At 40.1% G+C, this 20,638-nt stretch overlaps 2 protein-coding genes across 2 annotated transcripts in view; both read left to right on the top strand.

Moving 5' to 3' along the window:
* The window catches only part of LOC145652951 (NACHT, LRR and PYD domains-containing protein 12-like), a 112,084-nt gene that overhangs the window by 85,172 nt on the left and 6,274 nt on the right, over positions 1-20,638 (top strand). Inside the window, exons 17-19 of the mRNA XM_081704776.1 lie at positions 19,139-19,315; positions 19,580-19,756; positions 20,319-20,495. Coding sequence (XP_081560902.1) covers positions 19,139-19,315; positions 19,580-19,756; positions 20,319-20,495 — 531 coding nt within the window. The remainder of the gene's footprint in view (positions 1-19,138; positions 19,316-19,579; positions 19,757-20,318; positions 20,496-20,638) is intronic.
* LOC113567691 (NLR family CARD domain-containing protein 3-like) lies at positions 3,322-19,131 on the top strand. The gene is made up of 11 exons (XM_081704777.1): positions 3,322-3,574; positions 3,911-3,992; positions 5,295-5,376; positions 5,910-6,026; positions 6,626-6,649; positions 7,202-7,318; positions 9,534-9,650; positions 14,088-14,145; positions 14,415-14,619; positions 14,779-16,546; positions 17,232-19,131. Exons 3-11 carry the CDS (start codon positions 5,324-5,326, stop codon positions 17,299-17,301), a joined length of 2,529 nt encoding a protein of 842 aa, XP_081560903.1. The 5' UTR covers positions 3,322-3,574; positions 3,911-3,992; positions 5,295-5,323; the 3' UTR covers positions 17,302-19,131.

The raw sequence follows: 20,638 nt of genomic DNA on the forward strand, positions 1-20,638 counted from the left end.
TCAGATCCTAAATAGAGAGAGAGAGAGAATACATAGAGTACAAATATATTAAACATTTAGTTCAAATGGATTTCCCTATATAGTATACAATTTATAATTTTTAATGTATTCTCATAGCCTAATTAAAACATTAAAGTTTTAGTGTCTTAAAGTAACAGTTTAATAAGCATACATGTATGCAGGAACATGCACCTGCACACACATACACACTCACACGTATGTCATCCTCTTTCAGGGTGGTGAGTGTGGAGTTGTGGGCGTGGCCAGGCTGGTGTCCACTGCTCTGATTGGTGCTCCTGTTCCTCAGCTGATTGATTATGGTGTTCTGAGCCTTGAGCTCCCCCTGCAGCTGTTCTATGTACCTGACAGCCATCACACACACACTCGATTAGGCTACATTTTATTTCACATGTTCATTTAGAACTATGAGATGGACTCTCTGCACACAGATTCATCTTGGAATTACATTCCAATTACATGGAACTACATGGAGAAACTCCACTGAAATCACTGTGACATTAGAATGGTGTGTGCCAGCTCAGGACTAGGTACTATAATATAATTGTCTTTTGCTAAGAATAAAAAACAAAGCATTTCTAAGGATAATTTCTTCTATAATTAAAGTACAGCAATTTACTAGCTAAGGATTATTATTGTTTAATGAAGGCCCTAAGGTTTAACTTAAGTGGTCAGAAATTAGCATTTAAAATGGAAATATGTCAAATAATTTTGTTGTTTTGATGTGGTTGTCCTGGAGAAACAGCCCGAGTTTCTAACTGGGAAATCTTCCATGAACAATGTTTCTTATCAGAATTAAATATAGGCCTGTACCGACCTGTGCAGCTCTTCAAAGGTTTCCTTTGATTGGCTCTGATCCTCAGAGGGCGGGTCTTGTAATGTGTAGGCTTGTAGCTGGTTCTCTAGCTGTAGGCGGAGCGTCTTCTCTTGATGGAAAAGCGCTTCCATCTTCTCCAGTTCCTCTCTGCACCTGCTCAGCTCCTGACAGGTGGATGAAGAGCATTACGTGAAATGAAGAAATAATTCAATTCAAGACACGTGTCTGGTCCTGCTACTGCAGTAGCAGTTAAAACTATTCTAAAAAGGAAGAGAATAAAGAGGGTTGGGCAGAATAATTTATGCATTTGAGAAGGTCAATTTATTGCCTTTTCAAGTTGTATTTAGATTTTTTTAGCGCCCTCCCTTTATCTAGGTGCGGAGTGTGATTAACAAGTGTCCCCAGTCTCGTCCTCTCAATTAACCGGCTCTGATTACAAAAACTAGACTCGGGTCTCCTCACGTCTAAGTTTTGCTGCGTCGCCACTGGGAAACGCTCCTCTGCCGCGTTGTAAATCTGTTCTGTACAACTGCTGCACTTCTGCGAGCCGCCCTCATGCTTGAGGAAGCATATACGCATGCGCAGGTTAAAGTTGTCCTTCTGCAGCTCGGATATCGTCTGGATTTAAAAAAAAGAGCAAACAGATCGGATTGATGTTCAGACAGACAAATATTATATTTTCAGCTTGGCAGTAAAATTGCATACCTGCGTCATTTCTTTTAGTGTCCACGTTTTGTTCCTGGTCAACAATTTCCCATGTTGAGAAAAACTCATCATGTTTCTCTATTGATTTAATTTGGCCTTTCACGATCGTTCCTGAATCCAGGGGATACACGGATAATATAAAATATTTTAGATATTTCTATAATTAACGGCGCACTTAATTTAATGATATAATAAATCATGCAAGTAATATTGATACTATTGCTGAAAACTATTAGAATATCCAATAATTCTGGTCGGACTATACCTTGAAAATCACCTTGTCCTCCTTCAGAAAAGCATGTAGGTATTTAGTGTGTTGGAACGCTTTTAAATAACTTACACTTTCCTTAGGTTGTGATGTCATAATTACATTCATGCGTCTTAGTGGAACAGTTCACTGACGCAGTAACGCCAGCAGTGGCAATTTGACTTTAAGTGTCTGACTTTTATCAAGCAGTAAAACCATTGTCATGCCTCTGATAAACCTGATCAGGAAGGAGACGTAACGGAAACCACAAGGTGGTCAATTTCAGAACTACAGATATTAGTGGTAAATAATGTGGCTAATGAGTGAATTTGTACTCTACCAAAGTTGGTTACTAACACTAAATGGTAGCAGATTGGTAATTTTCCTTTATATAGCAGAGCATATTACTGTAAGTTCAAATAATATTATTTCTTTATCTATTTGAGCAAATTCCCGAGTCATACATATTATACAGTATAAGAACAATATGTGTTAAATACATTCATATTTGTTTTGTGAAATGGCACATAATATTATGTATATGAAAGTGCCGCAATTATTTTAAAGTTCTAACTGTTTTATAATAACATTTGTATCATGATCATGAATGACTTTCCTTTTCATTCACAGTTAATAATAATGAAATTAAAGAATTGTGTTCTTGTGCGCAAGAACACAAAAACATTCGCGAGAGTACAGTATGTGTTTGTGTGTGCAGAAGAGCAAGTTTGTGTAAGAGCAGGATATATCTAAACACGTGCAAGCAGTTTTGTAGCAGAGCAAAGTAAATGTAAGCGAGAGCAGAGCAAATATGAGTGAGCACATGTAGATTTTGCATGCGAGCAAAGGAGATCCGTGAATGCTGCGAGTTACACGTCAATACTGTGTAAAAAATAAAATAACAAAACAGATGTTTGATTTTGCACTTTTGCCAACACCAGATTAATGCAGATTATGTCCCTTGTGGTGTTTTTACCTTTTATTCAGAATTTTTGTCTGAAGTCCCTTAAAACATTCACTTATGTCTACAGCTCCATCATAACTTTGACCTTAGATGTTACCTACTAGTAAACAGATCTGCCTGATTAACGTCTTTTGGCTCGTCTTCTTCTCAGATACATGTCTGGGCACAAACTAAACGTTCACATACTGTCTTAAACCACTACATCACTGGGCATGTGAACTGGACATGGCGATCAGCAGAGGAGAGACCCAAGATACCATTTGAAAATGGTTTATTCAAACACTCAAAATGGTTTGAACTGTCATATCAGGGGAGTGTATGCTAGAAACGAAACTTAATGACAATAAATAGTCATTTTATATAGAGTTTGTGAGCACAGAATAGGTATTACACACAAACTAATAACCTGTCTCTCTCTCTCTCTGTGTGTGTGTGTGTGTGTGTGTGTGTGTGTGTGTGTGTGTGTGTGTGTGTGTGTGTGTGTGTGTGTGTGTGTGTGAAAACCTAAGTAAACGTCTGCTCAGAACAGCTGTGCTGTAGAAGCTCCATGACAAACAAAATTCTCCCACAGTCCAAATCCACTGCTAATTTACTGTCACTGTTCTACGCTATTCTGTGTTATTTAAATACAGTTCTATACTGTAGCTCTGATTTCTCTCTCCCGCAGAAGGTTGGATAAAGTGTTGTGACTGGTCACAGCAGTCCGGCCCCTAAAAAACAATTATCCTTGACAAAACCGGTTCAGTCCGGTTTAACGCGAAAGTGAAATTTTTGTGCTCCATTTTAAGAAGCGCAATGCAAATATCTTTAGAAAAGAAAGCCGGTGAGTATCTGAATCTGAGCTGTCAATCAAGAATTATATGAACTTGTACTACTCAAAGAACAAGTTCTTAAATTTAATATTAACAGAATTGAATATTAACAAGGTTAATGTCTGAAAACGTAAAGCTTTCAGCCGCTATTCTGTTGCAGTAGGTGTCTTCGTTTACGCGAAATACAGCAATAGAACTGACGTCGTCTGATTCAGAATAACCAAACTAAAGTCGTTCTAGGCTCATCTGAGAAATTGGTCCGAATCAATATGTTTACATGAACTGTATAAAAAGTACTAATAAACGCACTATATACTTCATATATTTATATTTTGTCCTTTACGCAGAAACAAACTGCGCAAATAGAACAGGCGTCGTACTGCAGGAAGTGTCACAAATGTCTCGGACTGTGAGCCAGTAGATCTAACAGTAAGTGTTTAGGTGTCCAACTAGATGTAGACTAGTTGTTTTATCAGGCTAAGACCGTGCTGTTTACACGATCATGTCGTAATTAGACTGACAGTGTGAGGTTAGTATTGTACCAATAGTGTGCATGTCAGTGTAACTAAAGAAGTAATATTTATAATATTTATTAGTAATATTATTAAGTGATATTTCGACACTGTTTCTTTGTATGACAGTGATTGAGTTAGTCTGTGACCCACTATGCACTTACAGAACACATTTTTCCTGCATCCGTCTTCTTTTCCACTTTGGACTGATACTGTTCACTACACCCACGTTTTTGAGTTTGTTTTAGTGCTGTAACATTACGGTTTAAACTTTATGCATTATTTGCTCATTTTAATAAACTATATTTTGTACTTATAAAGTCAGTAAAGGTGCCTGTCTACACCAAAGCTCTTCAAAAACATGAATGACTCTGTTTCTCTTTTGAGAACATTAAGCGAGAAAATACTGTAATGTCTCGCTTATAGGCGCATTCCGAGCTAAAGCGTGAATGTCTTGGTCGTGCTTCGTTAAAGCGCGTGAATGTCTTGGTCGTGCTTCGTTAAAGCGCGTGAATGTCTTTGTCGTGATTGATTAAAGCGCGTGAATGTCTTGGTCGTGATTGATTAAAGCGCGTGAATGTCTTGATCGTGATTGATTAAAGCGCCTGAATGTTTTGGTCGTGATTGATTAAAGCGCGTGAATGTCTTGGTCGTGACTCGTTAAAGGGAGATCTTGGCTGCAGTTCGGACTGTGAACCAGTAGATCTGACAGAACGTGTTTACACGTCCAACTCGGCTATGTGTTTTGAACTGGCTAAGACAGTGATTTTATACGATCGTGTGTTAGTTCAACTAACAGTGTCAGACTAGTATTGTACCAACGGTGCGCATGTAAATGTAGCTAATAATTTATGAAGTTCTGCGCTATTTATTTGTGTGACAGTGATTTTGAGTTGGTCTGTGACCCGGTATGCAATTATTATAAAAACACATCTTTACTGCCCTCTTTTGCAGTTTAGCCAGGGCTTTAGCCTGATGGTGATTTTGACACTAACCTCTCTGTGCTCACATGAGGATGTTTACATTTGCATTTATAAAATTTAGCAGACACTCTTATCCTGAGCGACTTACAAAGGTGCTTTATTTATGTTTTTTGTAGCGACACAACAAATCACTTCTGTAAGTCTCTCTGGACAAGGGTGTCTGCCATATGCAGTAAATGTAAATATTGTAATTGAATATGTGTTCTGATTATTAATCTGCATGTGTGTGTTTGCAGGTGTACAGCTATAATCTGTAGGAGGAGACATGACCTCCAAAATAAGTGTCTCTGGGGAACAGCACACACAGAAAGGAGAAAGGTGAGAGAACATAAATAAACATACTTGCAGTGCATAGGTTTGTGCACTTATTTACTTGGGATATCTGAATAAATCTATATTTATTGCATTTAGTAGATGTTCTTAGCCACACAGACCTCTTAAAAGTGCTTTGATATCCATTCACAAAACCCTTGAATAGTACCAGCAGGTAACAATCTTAAATCAGGTACTGCCAGAAACAGTTGTCTCTACTGAGACCGAGACACAATGCACAATACAAAGATGAAACATAAGTATAAACTTCAGAAAGTTTAAGACCAGCTTAATGTAATGTAAAATAATGTAAAGATGCTCTCTGGTATAACTCTGGTCATCTTGAAGATCACTTAGTAAATAACAAGAAACATAATAACGAATTTACTGTTTTCAACATCTTTGTACGAATTATTTAAAAAACATTAAATAAAAATCGCAATGATAGACATAAATACATATTAATTTATATTTGCACCATTTATACACACATTAGTATTTTGGCCTTAAAATAATATCTTTTTAATTGTGTATGTTAGTCTGATTCAGGGTAAGAGATCAGACTCCCCGGAACCCAGCTGTGTGTCCATGAAGAGTGACGTGTCAATGGACATTCCATTACAGTTCAGAGAGGGAGTGTATCCTACTGAGCTCAGGTAAGGATGATGTAGGGAATGTGAGTGTTCTACTGAGCTCAGGTAAGGATGATTTAGGGAATGTGACTGTTCTACTGAGCTCAGGTAAGGTTGATGTAGGGAATGTAACTGTTCTACTGAGCTCAGGTAAGGATGATGTAGGGAATGTGACTGTTCTACTGAGCTCAGGTAAGATGGAGTCCTCCACTTATACTTCAGAGAGAGAGAGTATTCTGATGAGAGGTGATGGTCTCCTGGTTTAGGACAGTGTTCCTCACTCCCAGTCCCACCTGATCAAACTCACTCAGCTCATTATGAAGTTCTTCATGAGCTGCATCAGGTGTGTTGGAGCAGGAAAACACTAAACTGTGCAGTGCTGCAGGTTCCCAGCACTGGGAATGAGGAAGACTGGATTAGGGGATTAAATCAGTTCATCCAGCACTGGGAGCGAGGAACACTGAATTAGAAGATTAAATCGGTTCATCCAGCCTGCATATCCTGAGTAGGAGGAATTTTGTGCACTTATTTACTTGAGATATCAGAATAAACGTATATTTATTGCTTTTAGTAGATGCCCTTATCCAGACAGACTTCTTAAATGTGTTTTGTTGTCCATTCAGAGAACCCTTGGATAGTACCAGAAGGTAATAATCTTAAATAATCTTGATCTCTGATACTACCTGAAACAATTGTCTCTACTGAGACCTAAACACAATACAAAATGCAGAAATGAAACATAAGTATAAACTTCAGAAAGTTTAAGACCAGCCGTACTGCTGCATTCTGGATCAGCTGTAAGGGCCTGGAGACACACATGGAGGAAGCAGCCAGGAGTGAGTTACAGTCACCCAGTCTCAAGGTAATGAGGGACTGGAGGAGCACCTGGGTGTCCTCTTTAGAGAGAAACAGTCGAGTCCTCCAGATGTTGTATAGAATTAACCTGCATAACCAAGTCAGGTTTGGAACGTGAGCCCAGAACAATAACTGGTCATCCACAATTACACAGAGACTTCTGCATCCTCACAGTGAGCAGAGAGTTCTCAAAGGGTAAAGTCACTGTGGAAATGAACTCTGGATTTGTGAGATGATTACTTTAGAAAATACACCAAAAATGTGAAACTATTTTAAGTTAGGCCTTGGGCAGTATAACACTATTTTGGCATTAAAACAATATCTTTTTTAATTGTGTGTTTTAGTTCTATTCAGGGTAAGAGATCAGACTCCCCAGAACCCAGCTGTGTATCCATGAAGACTGACCAGTCAATGGAGATTCCATTACAGTTCAGAGAGGGAGTGTATCCTACTGAGCTCAGGTAAGGATGATGTAGGGAATGTGACTGTTCTCCTGAGCTCAGGTAACGATGATGTAGGGAATGTGACTGTTCTACTGAGCTCAGGTAAGGATGATGTAGGGAATGTGACTGTTCTACTGAGCTCAGGTAAGATGGAGTCCTCCACTTATACTTCAGAGAGAGAGAGTATTCTGCTGAGAGGTGATGGTCTCCTGGTTTAGGACAGTGTTCCTCACTCCCAGTCCCACCTGATCAAACTCACTCAGCTCATTATGAAGTTCTTCATGAGCTGCATCAGGTGTGTTGGAGCAGGAAAACACTAAACTGTGCAGTGCTGCAGGTTCCCAGCACTGGGAATGAGGAAGACTGGATTAGGGGATTAAATCAGTTCATCCAGCACTTGGAGTGAGGAGCACTGGATTAGGGGATTAAATCTGTTTATCCAGCACTGGGAGTGAGGAACACTGAATTAGAAGATTAAATCAGTTAATCTAGCCTGCATATCCTGAGTAGGAGGAATTTTGTGCACTTATTTACTTGAGATATCTGAATAAATGTATATTTATTGCATTTAGTAGATGCCCTTATCCAGATAGACTTCTTAAAAGTGTTTTGTTGCCCATTCAGAAAACCCTTGGATAGTACCAGTAGGTAATAATCTTAAATAATCTTGATCTCTGATACTGCCAGAAACAATTGTCTCTACTGAGACCGAGAAACAATACACAATACAGATGAAACATAAGTATAAACTTCAGAAAGTTTAAGACCAGCCGTACTGCTGCATTCTGGATCAGCTGTAAGGGCCTGGAGACACACATGGAGGAAGCAGCCAGGAGTGAGTTACAGTCACCCAGTCTCAAGGTAATGAGGGACTGGAGGAGCACCTGGGTGTCCTCTTTAGAGAGAAACAGTCGAGTCCTCAAGTTGTTGTAAAGAATAAACCTGTAAGTGTGATACATGGGAGACACACACACACACACACACACACACACACACACACACACACACACACACACACACACACACAATGTCACAAGCATAGGGAGGTATCTATGAGGAGGGGTCTGTGCTGTGACAGTACAGTTACAGATGTGCAAAAATAGTTATAGTTTATTAAAATATTAATTTTCAGTCTCCTTCATGCACAGTCTAATTCAGCCTCACAACACAGGTGTACGTTTACCAAGAATACAAAACACACCTGTACATTTACGAATATTTCCCTAAAGTTTAGCTTCTTTATTTAAATACAATGGCAGGTATTCTAAAGCTGACTGTATACTGTATTCAGTATGTACTGTAATAATAACATAATAATAAGTTTAAATTTATATAGTGCATTTCTAAAATTCAATGTTGCTTTACAATAGCAATACACATGGAAAGAGACATGAATTAACACATTTAGCACATTAATTTATCAACTATTAACAGAAGAAAGCTCATTAAAATGTTTATGTTTTAAGTGATTTGAAAGCAGAAATTGAAGACCAAAGATGGAGAGATTGTAGTAACGTGTTCTATAGTTTTGAGGCCATGACACTAAAAGATCTGCCCCTACAGAGACCAATCTTAACTTAGGGATGGAGAGACACCCTGCATCAGAAGACCTAAGTGTACAGGTGGGGCAGTATGGATGTAGAAGTTCAGCTAAGTAGGGAGGTGCAAGACCATGCAGAGCTTTGAATGTAAGCAGGAGGAGTTTATACTGAATGTGTTGAGGGACAGGGAGCCAGTGTAACTGATGTAGAATCAGGGTGTTGTGGGCTGACATTTTTTAACATGTAAGAGAATTCTGGGAGCCAAATTTTGAACATATTGAAGTTTGGGATGTCAATGAAGAGAGAGTTGCAGTAATCAAGGTGGGATGTGATGAAAGTGTGAACCAGAGTTGCAGCACCTTGTTTGGAGAGCATGGGCCTAAGTCTAGTGATATTGTGAATGTGAAAAAAGGCATTTTTAACCACTGGATAATCCCAGTAATCCCAGTTGCTGGGGAGTAATGTAAAGATGCTCTCTGGTATAACTCTGGTCATCTTGAAGATCACTTATTAAATAACAAGAAACATAATAACAACTTTACTGTCTTCAACATCTTTGTAAAAAAAATTTAAAAACATAAAATAAAAATAGCGAAGATAGACATAAATACATATTAATTTATATTTGAACCATTTATACACGCATTAGTATTTTGGCATTAAAATAATATCTTTTTAATTGTGTATGTTAGTTTGATTCAGGGTAAGAGATCAGACTCCCCGGAACCCAGCTGTGTATCCATGAAGAGTGACAAGTCAATGGACAACCCATGTAACTTCATAGAGGGAGTGTATCCTACTGAGCTCAGGTAAGGATGATGTAGGGAATGTGACTGTTCTCCTGAGCTCAGGTAACGATGATGTAGGGAATGTGACTGTTCTACTGAGCTCAGGTAAGGATGATGTAGGGAATGTGACTGTTCTACTGAGCTCAGGTAAGATGGAGTCCTCCACTTATACTTCAGAGAGAGAGAGTATTCTGCTGAGAGGTGATGGTCTCCTGGTTTAGGACAGTGTTCCTCACTCCCAGTCCCACCTAATCAAACTCACTCAGCTCATTATGAAGTTCTTCATGAGCTGCATCAGGTGTGTTGGAGCAGGAAAACACTAAACTGTGCAGTGCTGCAGGTTCCCAGCACTGGGAATGAGGAAGACTGGATTAGGGGATTAAATCAGTTCATCCAGCACTTGGAGTGAGGAGCACTGGATTAGGGGATTAAATCTGTTTATCCAGCACTGGGAGTGAGGAACACTGAATTAGAAGATTAAATCAGTTAATCTAGCCTGCATATCCTGAGTAGGAGGAATTTTGTGCACTTATTTACTTGAGATATCTGAATAAATGTATATTTATTGCATTTAGTAGATGCCCTTATCCAGATAGACTTCTTAAAAGTGTTTTGTTGCCCATTCAAAAAACCCTTGGATAGTACCAGTAGGTAATAATCTTAAATAATCTTGATCTCTGATACTGCCAGAAACAATTGTCTCTACTGAGACCGAGAAACAATACACAATACAGATGAAACATAAGTATAAACTTCAGAAAGTTTAAGACCAGCCGTACTGCTGCATTCTGGATCAGCTGTAAGGGCCTGGAGACACACATGGAGGAAGCAGCCAGGAGTGAGTTACAGTCACCCAGTCTCAAGGTAATGAGGGACTGGAGGAGCACCTGGGTGTCCTCTTTAGAGAGAAACAGTCGAGTCCTCAAGTTGTTGTAAAGAATAAACCTGTAAGTGTGATACATGGGAGACACACACACACACACACACACACACACACACACACACACAATGTCACAAGCATAGGGAGGTATCTATGAGGAGGGGTCTGTGCTGTAACAGTACAGTTACAGATGTGCAAAAATAGTTATAGTTTATTAAAATATTAATTTTCAGTCTCCTTCATGCACAGTCTAATTCAGCCTCACAACACAGGTGTACGTTTACCAAGAATACAAAACACACCTGTACATTTACGAATATTTCCCTAAAGTTTAGCTTCTTTATTTAAAAACAATGGCAGGTATTCTAAAGATGACTGTATACTGTATTCAGTATGTACTGTAATAATAAAATAATAATAAGATTAAATTTATATAGTGCATTTCTAAAATTCAAGGTTGCTTTACAATAGCAATACACATGGAAAGAGACATTAATTAACACATTTAGCACATTAATTTATCAACTATTAACAGAAGAAAGGTCATTAAAATGTTTATGTTTTAAGTTATTTGAAAGCAGAAATTGAAGACCAAAGATGGAGAGATTGTAGTAACGTGTTCTACAGTTTTGAGGCCATGACACTAAAAGATTTGCCCCTACAGAGACCAATCTTAACTTAGGGATGGAGAGACAACCTGCATCAGAAGACCTAAGTGTACGGGTGGGGCAGTATGGATGTAGAAGTTCAGCTAAGTAGGGAGGTGCAAGACCATGCAGAGCTTTGAATGTAAGCAGGAGGAGTTTATACTGAATGTGTTGAGGGACAGGGAGCCAGTGTAACTGATGTAGAATCGGGGTGTTGTGGGCTGACATTTTTTAACATCTAAGAGAATTCTGGGATGTAAATGAAGAGAGAGTTGCAGTAATCAAGATGGGATGTGATGAAAGCATGAACCAGAGTTTCAGCACCTTGTCTGGAGAGCATGGGCCTAAGTCTACTGATATTGTGACTGTAAAAAAAAGGCATTTTTAACCATTGACATGATGTGGGGTTCAAAGAGTGAGGAGTACACCAAAGTTCCAAAATGCAGTTGATGATTTGACCAAGACCCATCTAGACTGAGTTTAAAATCAGTTAATTTAGCGATTATGGATTTAGAAGCAATAACTAAAATTTTATTTTGTAAGGATTTAACTCTAGGAAGTTTATGTTCATCCACTGTTTGAGATCTTTGATACAAGAGAGTAAAGCAGGAAGTCGTAAGGTAGTGTTACCTTTGGTGCTACTATAAATCTGAGTGTCATCAGCATAACAGTGGAAACGGAGACCATGCCTATGGATAATCTGACCAAGGGGCAACATATCGATTAAATAGGAGAGGACCAGGGACCGATCCCTAGAGAACATCTTGAGTAACGGTAACAGTGTGTGATTTGTGTTTACCAAGTACGACAAAATGTGATCTATTAGAGATATAGAAGGTAAACCATTCAAGAACCGTATTAGTAATCCCAATGTCTGAGAGGCAGCTGATAAGTATCTTATGGTTTAATTGTGTCAAACACAGCACTTCTATCTAGAAGATCTAGAAGGAGGAGAACACACAGGGCACCAGAGTCAGTAGAGAGAAGGGGATCATTGAAACCATGTAACAGGGCTCTCTCAGTGTTGTGCGTAGTATGGAAGTCAGATTGGAAAGGTTCAAATAGATCCTGAGTATTTAAGAAAGATTGTAGTTGAGAGGCTGGAACCCTGATTAGACAGGGGAGACTGGAAATGGGCCAGTAATTATCACGTAGTGCAGCATTTAGTCCTGTTTTATAAAGAATGGCAGTTAAAGCTGAGGTTTTGAGCGCTGTAGGAACAGAATCTGAAGTAAGGGAAGCATTACTGAGATGACATGGGAGAAATAGCAGAAGAACACTTAAGAAGAGGAGTGGGGGCAGGATCAAGCTGTAGGTAGATGAGCTGGATTTAGCTACAGTAGTAATGCTGTTACTAAACATTGCTGAGCTCCTCTTTTAATGACTAGACAAAAACAAACTCTCTTGATTACAGTTTATCAGGCATTGCCAGAAATGCAGCAAAAATGTTTAGTCAGTGGATCAGTGTGTGTTTACATGTGCACATAGTCTGGATAATATTATCCTGGAACACATTTTAATCAGGCTAAGCTTAGGTCAACTAAGACACTGTCACACTATAACAATCAGACTGTAATATTAACATGATCATATCTAAGTAAGAGAGTTGTAGACTAATATAAGATCCCAGGTGTACATGTAAACATGGATAGTGCGGAGATAACACTTATATAACAGTTGATTTAATCTGCTTGTATTGTTCCTAAAAATACAAAAATCTTGGTGTTATCTTTGATCCAGAGCTCAGATTTGATTTTCAAATCAATTCTGTTATTAGGAATAATTTTTACGAGTTCAGAGAAATTTCCCAAAATCAAATTTTTTGTTCATGCTTAGGAACAATTCATCTACTCACTGGCACTCACAGTTGTTCAGATCAGCTGTTGACTGTTCCACAGTCTCCACTGAAGCTGAACTGTGACTGTGTCTGTTCCACAGTCTCCACTGAAGCTGAACTGTGACTGTGTCTGTTCCACAGTCTCCACTGAAGCTGAAGTGTGACTGTATCTGTTCCACATTCTCGACTGAAGCTGAAGTGTGACTGTGTCTGTTCAGCTGCAGCACTGAGGCTGTGGAACAGTCCTCCTCTGAATATCAGCTCTGCTCTCTCTTGTGCAGATTTCAAACACTTCTTTTTACTCTGACATTTTCATTTCTCTGTCCATGTTTATGTTTGATGGCACATTTCCTTTTGTTTTACATTTCACAGGTTTTTGTTAAGACATTTTTCCTAACTTTCCACAGCACTTTGATCATTGCTGTTGTGGTAAATGCGCTCTATAAATAAAAAAATATAATATAATATAAATCTTATTTTCTAACAAATCATCTTGTAAAGGAGCCCCTTTGTCTGTTTTGCTTTCCCGTGTCGTCCTTTGTTTATTGTTGTATCTGTGTGTTGTCCTTCTCTCTGCTCCTCCCACCATTCCTGCCACTCCCCAGCCTAACTCCTCCCACCATTCCTGCCACACCCAAGCCTAACTCCTCCCACCATTCCTGCCACTCTCCAGTCTAACTCCACCCACCATTCCTGCCACTCCCCAGCCTAACTCCTCCCACCATTCCATCCACTTGTCCTTAGTCTCTGCATTGTTCTCTTCCCAGATTCCTCCATGTATATACTTCTCCTGTTTCCTGTCTTCCTGTTCTTGTTTGTTGACCTTTGTTTTCTTGTGGCTGAGTGTGTTTAGCACATTTGCTTTACTTTCACTTTCTATTAACAGCCTTTTTGAGTTTCTACTCTCACACCTGCATCTTCATCCTTTCTGCTGCCACACACCAGGCAGCATCACAGATCTGTTATGAAATGTAGAAACACAAGTGTTGATAATATAATCCAGTATAATATCTACTGATCTATATAATTGTGTGTTGTACAGGTATGAATGTGCTACATATTCCTCCATAAAAGTCTGTTGTGTTTGTCCACAGTGTACAAAGAGAAAAATCAGTACTCACCAACAGAAAACAATTGGAGTCCACATTCAAGGTCTGTATGTATCTGGGAGATTCTAGTATATTTGGGTTTTAGGATGTAACAATGAAGTAACGAGATTACTGTTCCTTGAAGTAATGAGTAAAGTAATCCCATTACAATTTTAGAGAAGTAATGAGTAATGGATTACTTTTTTTTTAAACTTTTTTTTAAAGTACAGCAACACTGCCAGAGTCTTCTCCATCCTAAAACAAAATCATATAATCATCTGTGTAACATTGTGGTGTTTTTATGATTGTAAGTTGCTGTTTATTCCTAACCAGGAGCTGGAGCACAGAGTCATCTCTCTGGTGAAGAAGGAGCTGAAGAAGTTTAAGATGCTATGGAGTCCAGATTACCCAGCATGCTCTGAGAGAGAGGTGGAGGATGAGGAGGATCAGAGCAGTGCCAGAGAGGGGGTGCTGAAGATCACACTGCACGTCCTGAGAAACATGAACCAAACAGACCTCGCTAACACACTACAGACCAGTAAGAGCTCTGGGTCATGGCTTTATGATGGCAGTATCACTATAACTAAATTTTGTCCTCTTTGTTTGGGCAAAGTGTTTCAGGGTTTTGATAAATTACTTCAACATCAAAGATAACAAGAAAATAAAATATTTGTGATCATGTTCTTCTGTTTATTAGAGCTATTCTCTGAATATCAACGAAATCTCAAACACAAACTAATGGATAAATTTAAAAGAATTAATGAAGGAATTTCCCAACAAGGAAGCTCAACTCTTCTGAATGAGATCTACACCGAGCTTTACATCACAGAGGGAGGGAGTGGAGAGGTCAATAATGAACACGAGGTGAGACAGATTGAGACAGCATCCAGGAGACCAGCAACACAGGAGACACCCATCAAATGCAATGAGCTCTTTAAAGACAAACCCATCAGAAGAGTGCTGACTAAAGGAGTTGCTGGAATTGGGAAAACGGTCTCTGTTCAGAAGTTCATTCTGGACTGGGCTGAAGGAAGAGCAAATCAGGACGTCCTCTTCATATTTCCACTTCCTTTTAGGGAACTGAATTTGATGAAGGAGAAAATGTTCAGTCTGATGGATCTGCTTCATCACTTTTTCCCAGAAACAAAACAATTACAATTAATACACTGTGATGCTTACAAAGTCATTTTCATCTTTGATGGTCTGGATGAGTGTCGACTTCCTCTAGATTTCCAGAACAATGAGAACTTGTGGAATGTAACAGAGTCGACCTCGGTGGATGTACTTCTGACAAACCTCATCAAGGGGAATCTGCTTCCCTCTGCTCTCCTCTGGATAACCTCTCGACCTGCAGCAGCCAATCAGATCCCTCCTGAGTGTGTTGATCAGGTAACAGAGGTACGAGGGTTCAGTGACCCTCAGAAAGAGGAGTACTTCAGGAAGAGAATCAGTGATCAGAGCCTGGCCAACAAAATCATCACACACATGAAGTCATCAAGAAGCCTCTACATCATGTGTCACATTCCAGTCTTCTGTTGGATTGCAGCCACTGTTCTAGAGAGAATGTTGGGTGAAGCAGAGAGTGGAGAAATCCCCAAGACTCTGACTCAAATGTTCACACACTTTCTGATCTTTCAGATCAAACACAAGGACAGAAAGTACCATGGAAACACTGACACTGATCCTCAACAGACTAAAAAGACAATTCTGGCACTGGGAAAACTGGCTTTCCAACAGCTGGAAAAGGGCAACCTGATCTTCTATGAGGAAGACCTAAGAGAGTGTGGCATTGATGTCAAAGTAGTGTCAGTGTACTCAGGAGTGTGTACCCAAATCTTCAGAGAGGAGTTTGGGCTTCACCTGGGGAAGGTGTTCAGCTTTGTGCATCTGAGCATTCAGGAGTTTCTGGCTGCTTTATATGCATTTCTCTCCTTCATCTCTAAAAAGAAAAATGTGTTAAAACAGCAAAAGAAAGGTCTCTTTAAAAGATCCACCATGTCTGACTTCCTTATGAATGCAGTGGACAAGGCCTTACAGAGTGAGAATGAACATCTGGACCTTTTCCTCCGCTTCCTTCTGGGTCTCTCACTGGAGTCCAATCAGACTCTCTTACAAGGCTTACTGACACAGAGGAAAAGAAGCTCTCACAGCAAAGAGGAAACAGTCAACTACATCAAGGAGAAGATCAGGGAGAATCCCTCTCCAGAGAAATCCATCAATCTGTTCCACTGTCTGAATGAACTAAAGGATCATTCTCTAGTACAGGAAGTCCAGACATACCTGAGCAGAGGAGGTGACCATTGTCTCCATGGAGCCAGTCTCTCTCCAGCTCAGTGGTCAGCTCTGGTGTTTGTGTTACTGAACTCAGAAGAGGAGCTGGATGAGTTTGACCTGAGTAAATTTGACCCATCAGAGGAATGTCTACTGAGACTGCTGCCAGTGGTCACAGCATCCAGAAAAGCTGTGTGAGTATTTACATTTATAAACACATTATTGCACTGGTGTTAGTACATCATAAGGTACTTTTGTTAATTTGTAAGTGTTTCCTAAACCCCTTTGTAACTAATGTATCATATACCCTAATCACTATTTAAGGTGTTAGCTGAACCACTCATTAATCCTAAAGAATTTACACACACGCACACACACACGCACACACACACACACACACACACACATACACACACACACACACACACACACACACACACACACACACACACACACACATATATCTCTTTTACCCACATTAACATTCTCTTTCACATTTTCACAGCCAGTTATGGAAACAGATGCAGGCCAAGATGTAACATGTGTAAAACATAATAAATTTACCTGAATTAATTGTAATTACAAAGATATTAGAGTAAATTCTGTTGTGTAGCCCAGTGTAGGTGAGAATGTGTAACTAACTTTAGAAAATTACTCTTCTGAGTTGTATTTCTGAGCTGGTGTATGTTATCTTGTTTTTTTTTCCCACTTTTCCTGAACATGTTTCTGTTTCTGTGTGTCTGCCCTTTTTACCAAAGTCTACTGTTTGGTCTTCCTAGTGCTGACCTTTGCCTGTTAACACTGTTTGCTTTTTGGACTGTGGACTGGTTGTTGTTCCTCGTATTTAAATGAGACTTTTTCCCATTTTATACAAACCAGCGCTGGACTCTGCTCCTGCCCTCCCGCTGACAGTGAGAACAAAGATGAGCACAGCAGTGGGGGAAGATGAGAACAAAACTACATAGACCAGAGTTTGGACTACAACTCAGAATAATGGGTTCAGTCTTCTGTATATGACCCATAATAGTCCACATATTCAAACCAGCTGATGGACAAACCTGAAAACATAAATACCTGTTGTGATGGTGGCGGCACAGAGGAAGCGAAAGGCAAGGTTGAGCCAAAGTGCTCTTTATTCTGCATTGTCAATACGTGAAAAACCACAACAAATTATCAACGATACTCAGTCCTAACACTCTGTGTAGCGATGTACAGGGTGGAAGTGAGTAGTCCGGCGTTCCACTAATGTGCAGCGCTTTCTCTCAGGACCTGTGAGTTTAAATAGAGAGAGAGAACACGGGACAGGTGAAGGTGATTAGTAGGCAGGGGACTGGGAACAAGGCAGGGATGTAGTGCGCTCCCTAGCAGGAGTGGGCGTGTCCCTCCTTCTGGATGCCCGGCCAACCGTGACACCTGGCAAATATAAGCAATCCCTTAAAACTGTTTAAAAAAAGAAATGACAGGTCTTCTCTCTGACTAGTCACTGTTGTGTCTGAAAATAATCATAGTTTACTAAGCAAGTCTTTACTAATTAAATAAATCTTTATTTATTTATCTTTGATCCATGTTTATTCAGTGAATACATGGTAATATTTTACATTTCCCTTGTTCAAGATTATAGAAACTGATATTGAAGGCCTTGCATAGTTTGTCTCTAAAAGAGCAACTTTGTTAAAGAGTAGCTTCTCGTCTTCTATTAATATGAGCTCCTGGCTGCACCCACAAACGCTGCTCTCTCAGGCTCAGGTGGTGATCTTCAGCTGGGTCCTGCCTGAGAGGCCCAGCAGATGCAGCAGGACTAGAGCAGGTGAAGGGTACTGTGGAGAGACAGACTGAGGGGATGGAGATGGACATTCTTCTCCACACACATCAGTTCCTCCTCTTATCCTAAGAGACACTGATGAGCCAGTATATCCAGGGCTTTCTCCTCTTCTGGGGTTTGTGTGGACATCACTCCCCACTGTTCAGTGTGAACTGCCTGCACTTAATCTCTGCACAATATCATCACACTGCTTCTTTCTTTGTTACACAAACTAACAGTTTTGGTCAGTTTCCTCCACAGGAATATGGAACTCCATGATTATAAAATTGTATTCACCCTTCTGTGATGTTTAACAGGTTAAGGAGGATGCGGGGATGAGGCACGTTAAACAGAACATACATTTTAATCATAAGCACAACTCAACACACACAAACACACTACATAGGTCAAACACCGACAACCTTGACGATACGACACGAGACTTATATACACTCATGACAATTACGCACAACAAGGTTCAGGTGCACAACACAAGAGGGCGTGGCAATACGGACAGACACGCACACGCACACATTTGAGGGGTTAGGGGCTGTACCATGACACTTCTGTCTGTCCTCCAATACTTTAGTGTCTGAATCAGTGGCTGTTTATACCGTTAGTGTCTTTGATCAGTTTATAGTAATTCAGTTTGCACTGTCAGTGTATTGTTTGCCTGTTGACTTGTGGGACTGTTTCCAAACTTAGTCAGCGGTGGAGCTAACAAAGAAGCAGTTTTAATTTGTTTATTTTCTTGTTAACAGTGTTCTGAATTAACACACCTCACACACAGTGTGTGTCACCGCCCCCCCAACACCACACATTTTAACTTTTTGTGTGTGTGGTTGTGTGGGGGTGAGGCAGTGTGATTGTGAGTGTGTGTTTGCATTTGTGTAAGCATGTGTATGAACACATGCTCATTAGCATAGGAGTGTGTGTGCGTGTACTGATCTGTAAATGTGAGGAGTTTTTCTCCTTCTCTCTGCAGGCTGGATAAGTGCAGTATAACAGATGAAGGCTGTGCTGCTCTGGCTTCAGCTCTGAGGTCAAACCCCTCATCACACCTGAGAGAGCTGAATCTGAACTTCAATAAACCAGGAGACTCAGGAGTGAAGCAGCTCTCTACTCTACTGGAGGATCCACACTGTAAACTGGAGAAACTAGAGTGAGTTACTGACTTACTGCCTCTTTATACGCACACACACACACACAGATATAATTGCTATTACCCTCATCCTCTTTCTGATGCACACATTCCATCACTGTATTAATTAGCTTCACATTCACTCACTCACACCCTCATTCACTCACTCATACTCTCTATATACACACACACTAACACTGCATCACTATCACAAAATGTAATGTGTGTTTGCATGCATGTGTGCTGATCTGTAAGTGTGAGGGTTTTGTCTCCTTCTCTCTGCAGGCTGGTTAACTGCAGTATTACAGATGAAGGCTGTGCTGCTTTGGCTTCAGCTCTGAGGTCAAACCCCTCATCACACCTGAGAGAGCTGAATCTGAGCCTCAATAAACCACGTGACTCAGGAGTGAAGCAGCTCTCTGCTCTACTGGAGGATCTACACTGTAAACTGGAGAAACTACAGTGAGTTACTGATTTACTGTCTCTTTATACACACACACACACACACACACACACACACACACACACACACACACACATACACACACACACAAGCACACATACGTACACATACAGTCAAACCCAATATCCTCTCAAACATATGCGCACACTCAATATCATCAGTCAGTATCCTCAAACACACATGCACAAATACACACACACTGTCATTAAGCTCTCTCTCTCTGCCTCTCTCTCTCTCTCACACAAACACACAGTCAGTATCCTCTCACATGGACACATTCAGTATCCAAACACACACACATGCACACACAAACACATAGTCAATATCCCCACACACACAAATACATACACAAAGATATAATTGCTATTACCCTCTTCCTCTTTCTGACACACACATTCCATCAATGTATTAATTAGATTCACATTTACTCACTCACACACTCACTCACTCACTCATTCTCTCTATATACACACACACACACACCATCACTGCATCACTATCACAACATGTGTATGTATACTGATCTGTAAGTGTGAGGGTTTTGTCTCCTTCTCTCTGCAGGCTGGATAACTGCAGTATTACAGATAAAGGTTGTGCTGCTCTGGCTTCAGCTCTGAGGTCAAACCCCTCATCACACCTGAGAGAGCTGAATCTGAACTACAATAAACCAGGAGACTCAGGAGTGAAGCAGCTCTCTGCTCTACTGGAGGATCCACACTGTAAACTGGAGAAACTACAGTGAGTTACTGACTTACTGCCTCTTTATACACACACACACACACACACACACACACACACACACACACACATACACACACAGTTAATATCCTCTCACTCACACATGCAAGCACACACACACACACACACACAGACACACACAC

Source organism: Electrophorus electricus, chromosome 21 (assembly GCF_041902795.1).
Source record: "Electrophorus electricus isolate QZ-2024a chromosome 21, ASM4190279v1, whole genome shotgun sequence".
NCBI classification, from domain to species: Eukaryota; Metazoa; Chordata; class Actinopteri; order Gymnotiformes; family Gymnotidae; genus Electrophorus; species Electrophorus electricus.

What these genes read in the sequence shown, in the direction of transcription:
- LOC113567691 (XM_081704777.1), top strand. Translation starts at nt 5,324, where the DNA reads ATGACCTCCAAAATAAGTGTCTCTGGGGAACAGCACACACAGAAAGGA. An exon ending in GTGTATCCTACTGAGCTCAG is followed by an intron (nt 7,319 to 9,533) that starts GTAAGGATGATG and finishes TGTGTATGTTAG; the next exon opens with TTTGATTCAGGGTAAGAGAT. An exon ending in ACAGCATCCAGAAAAGCTGT is followed by an intron (nt 16,547 to 17,231) that starts GTGAGTATTTAC and finishes TATACAAACCAG; the next exon opens with CGCTGGACTCTGCTCCTGCC.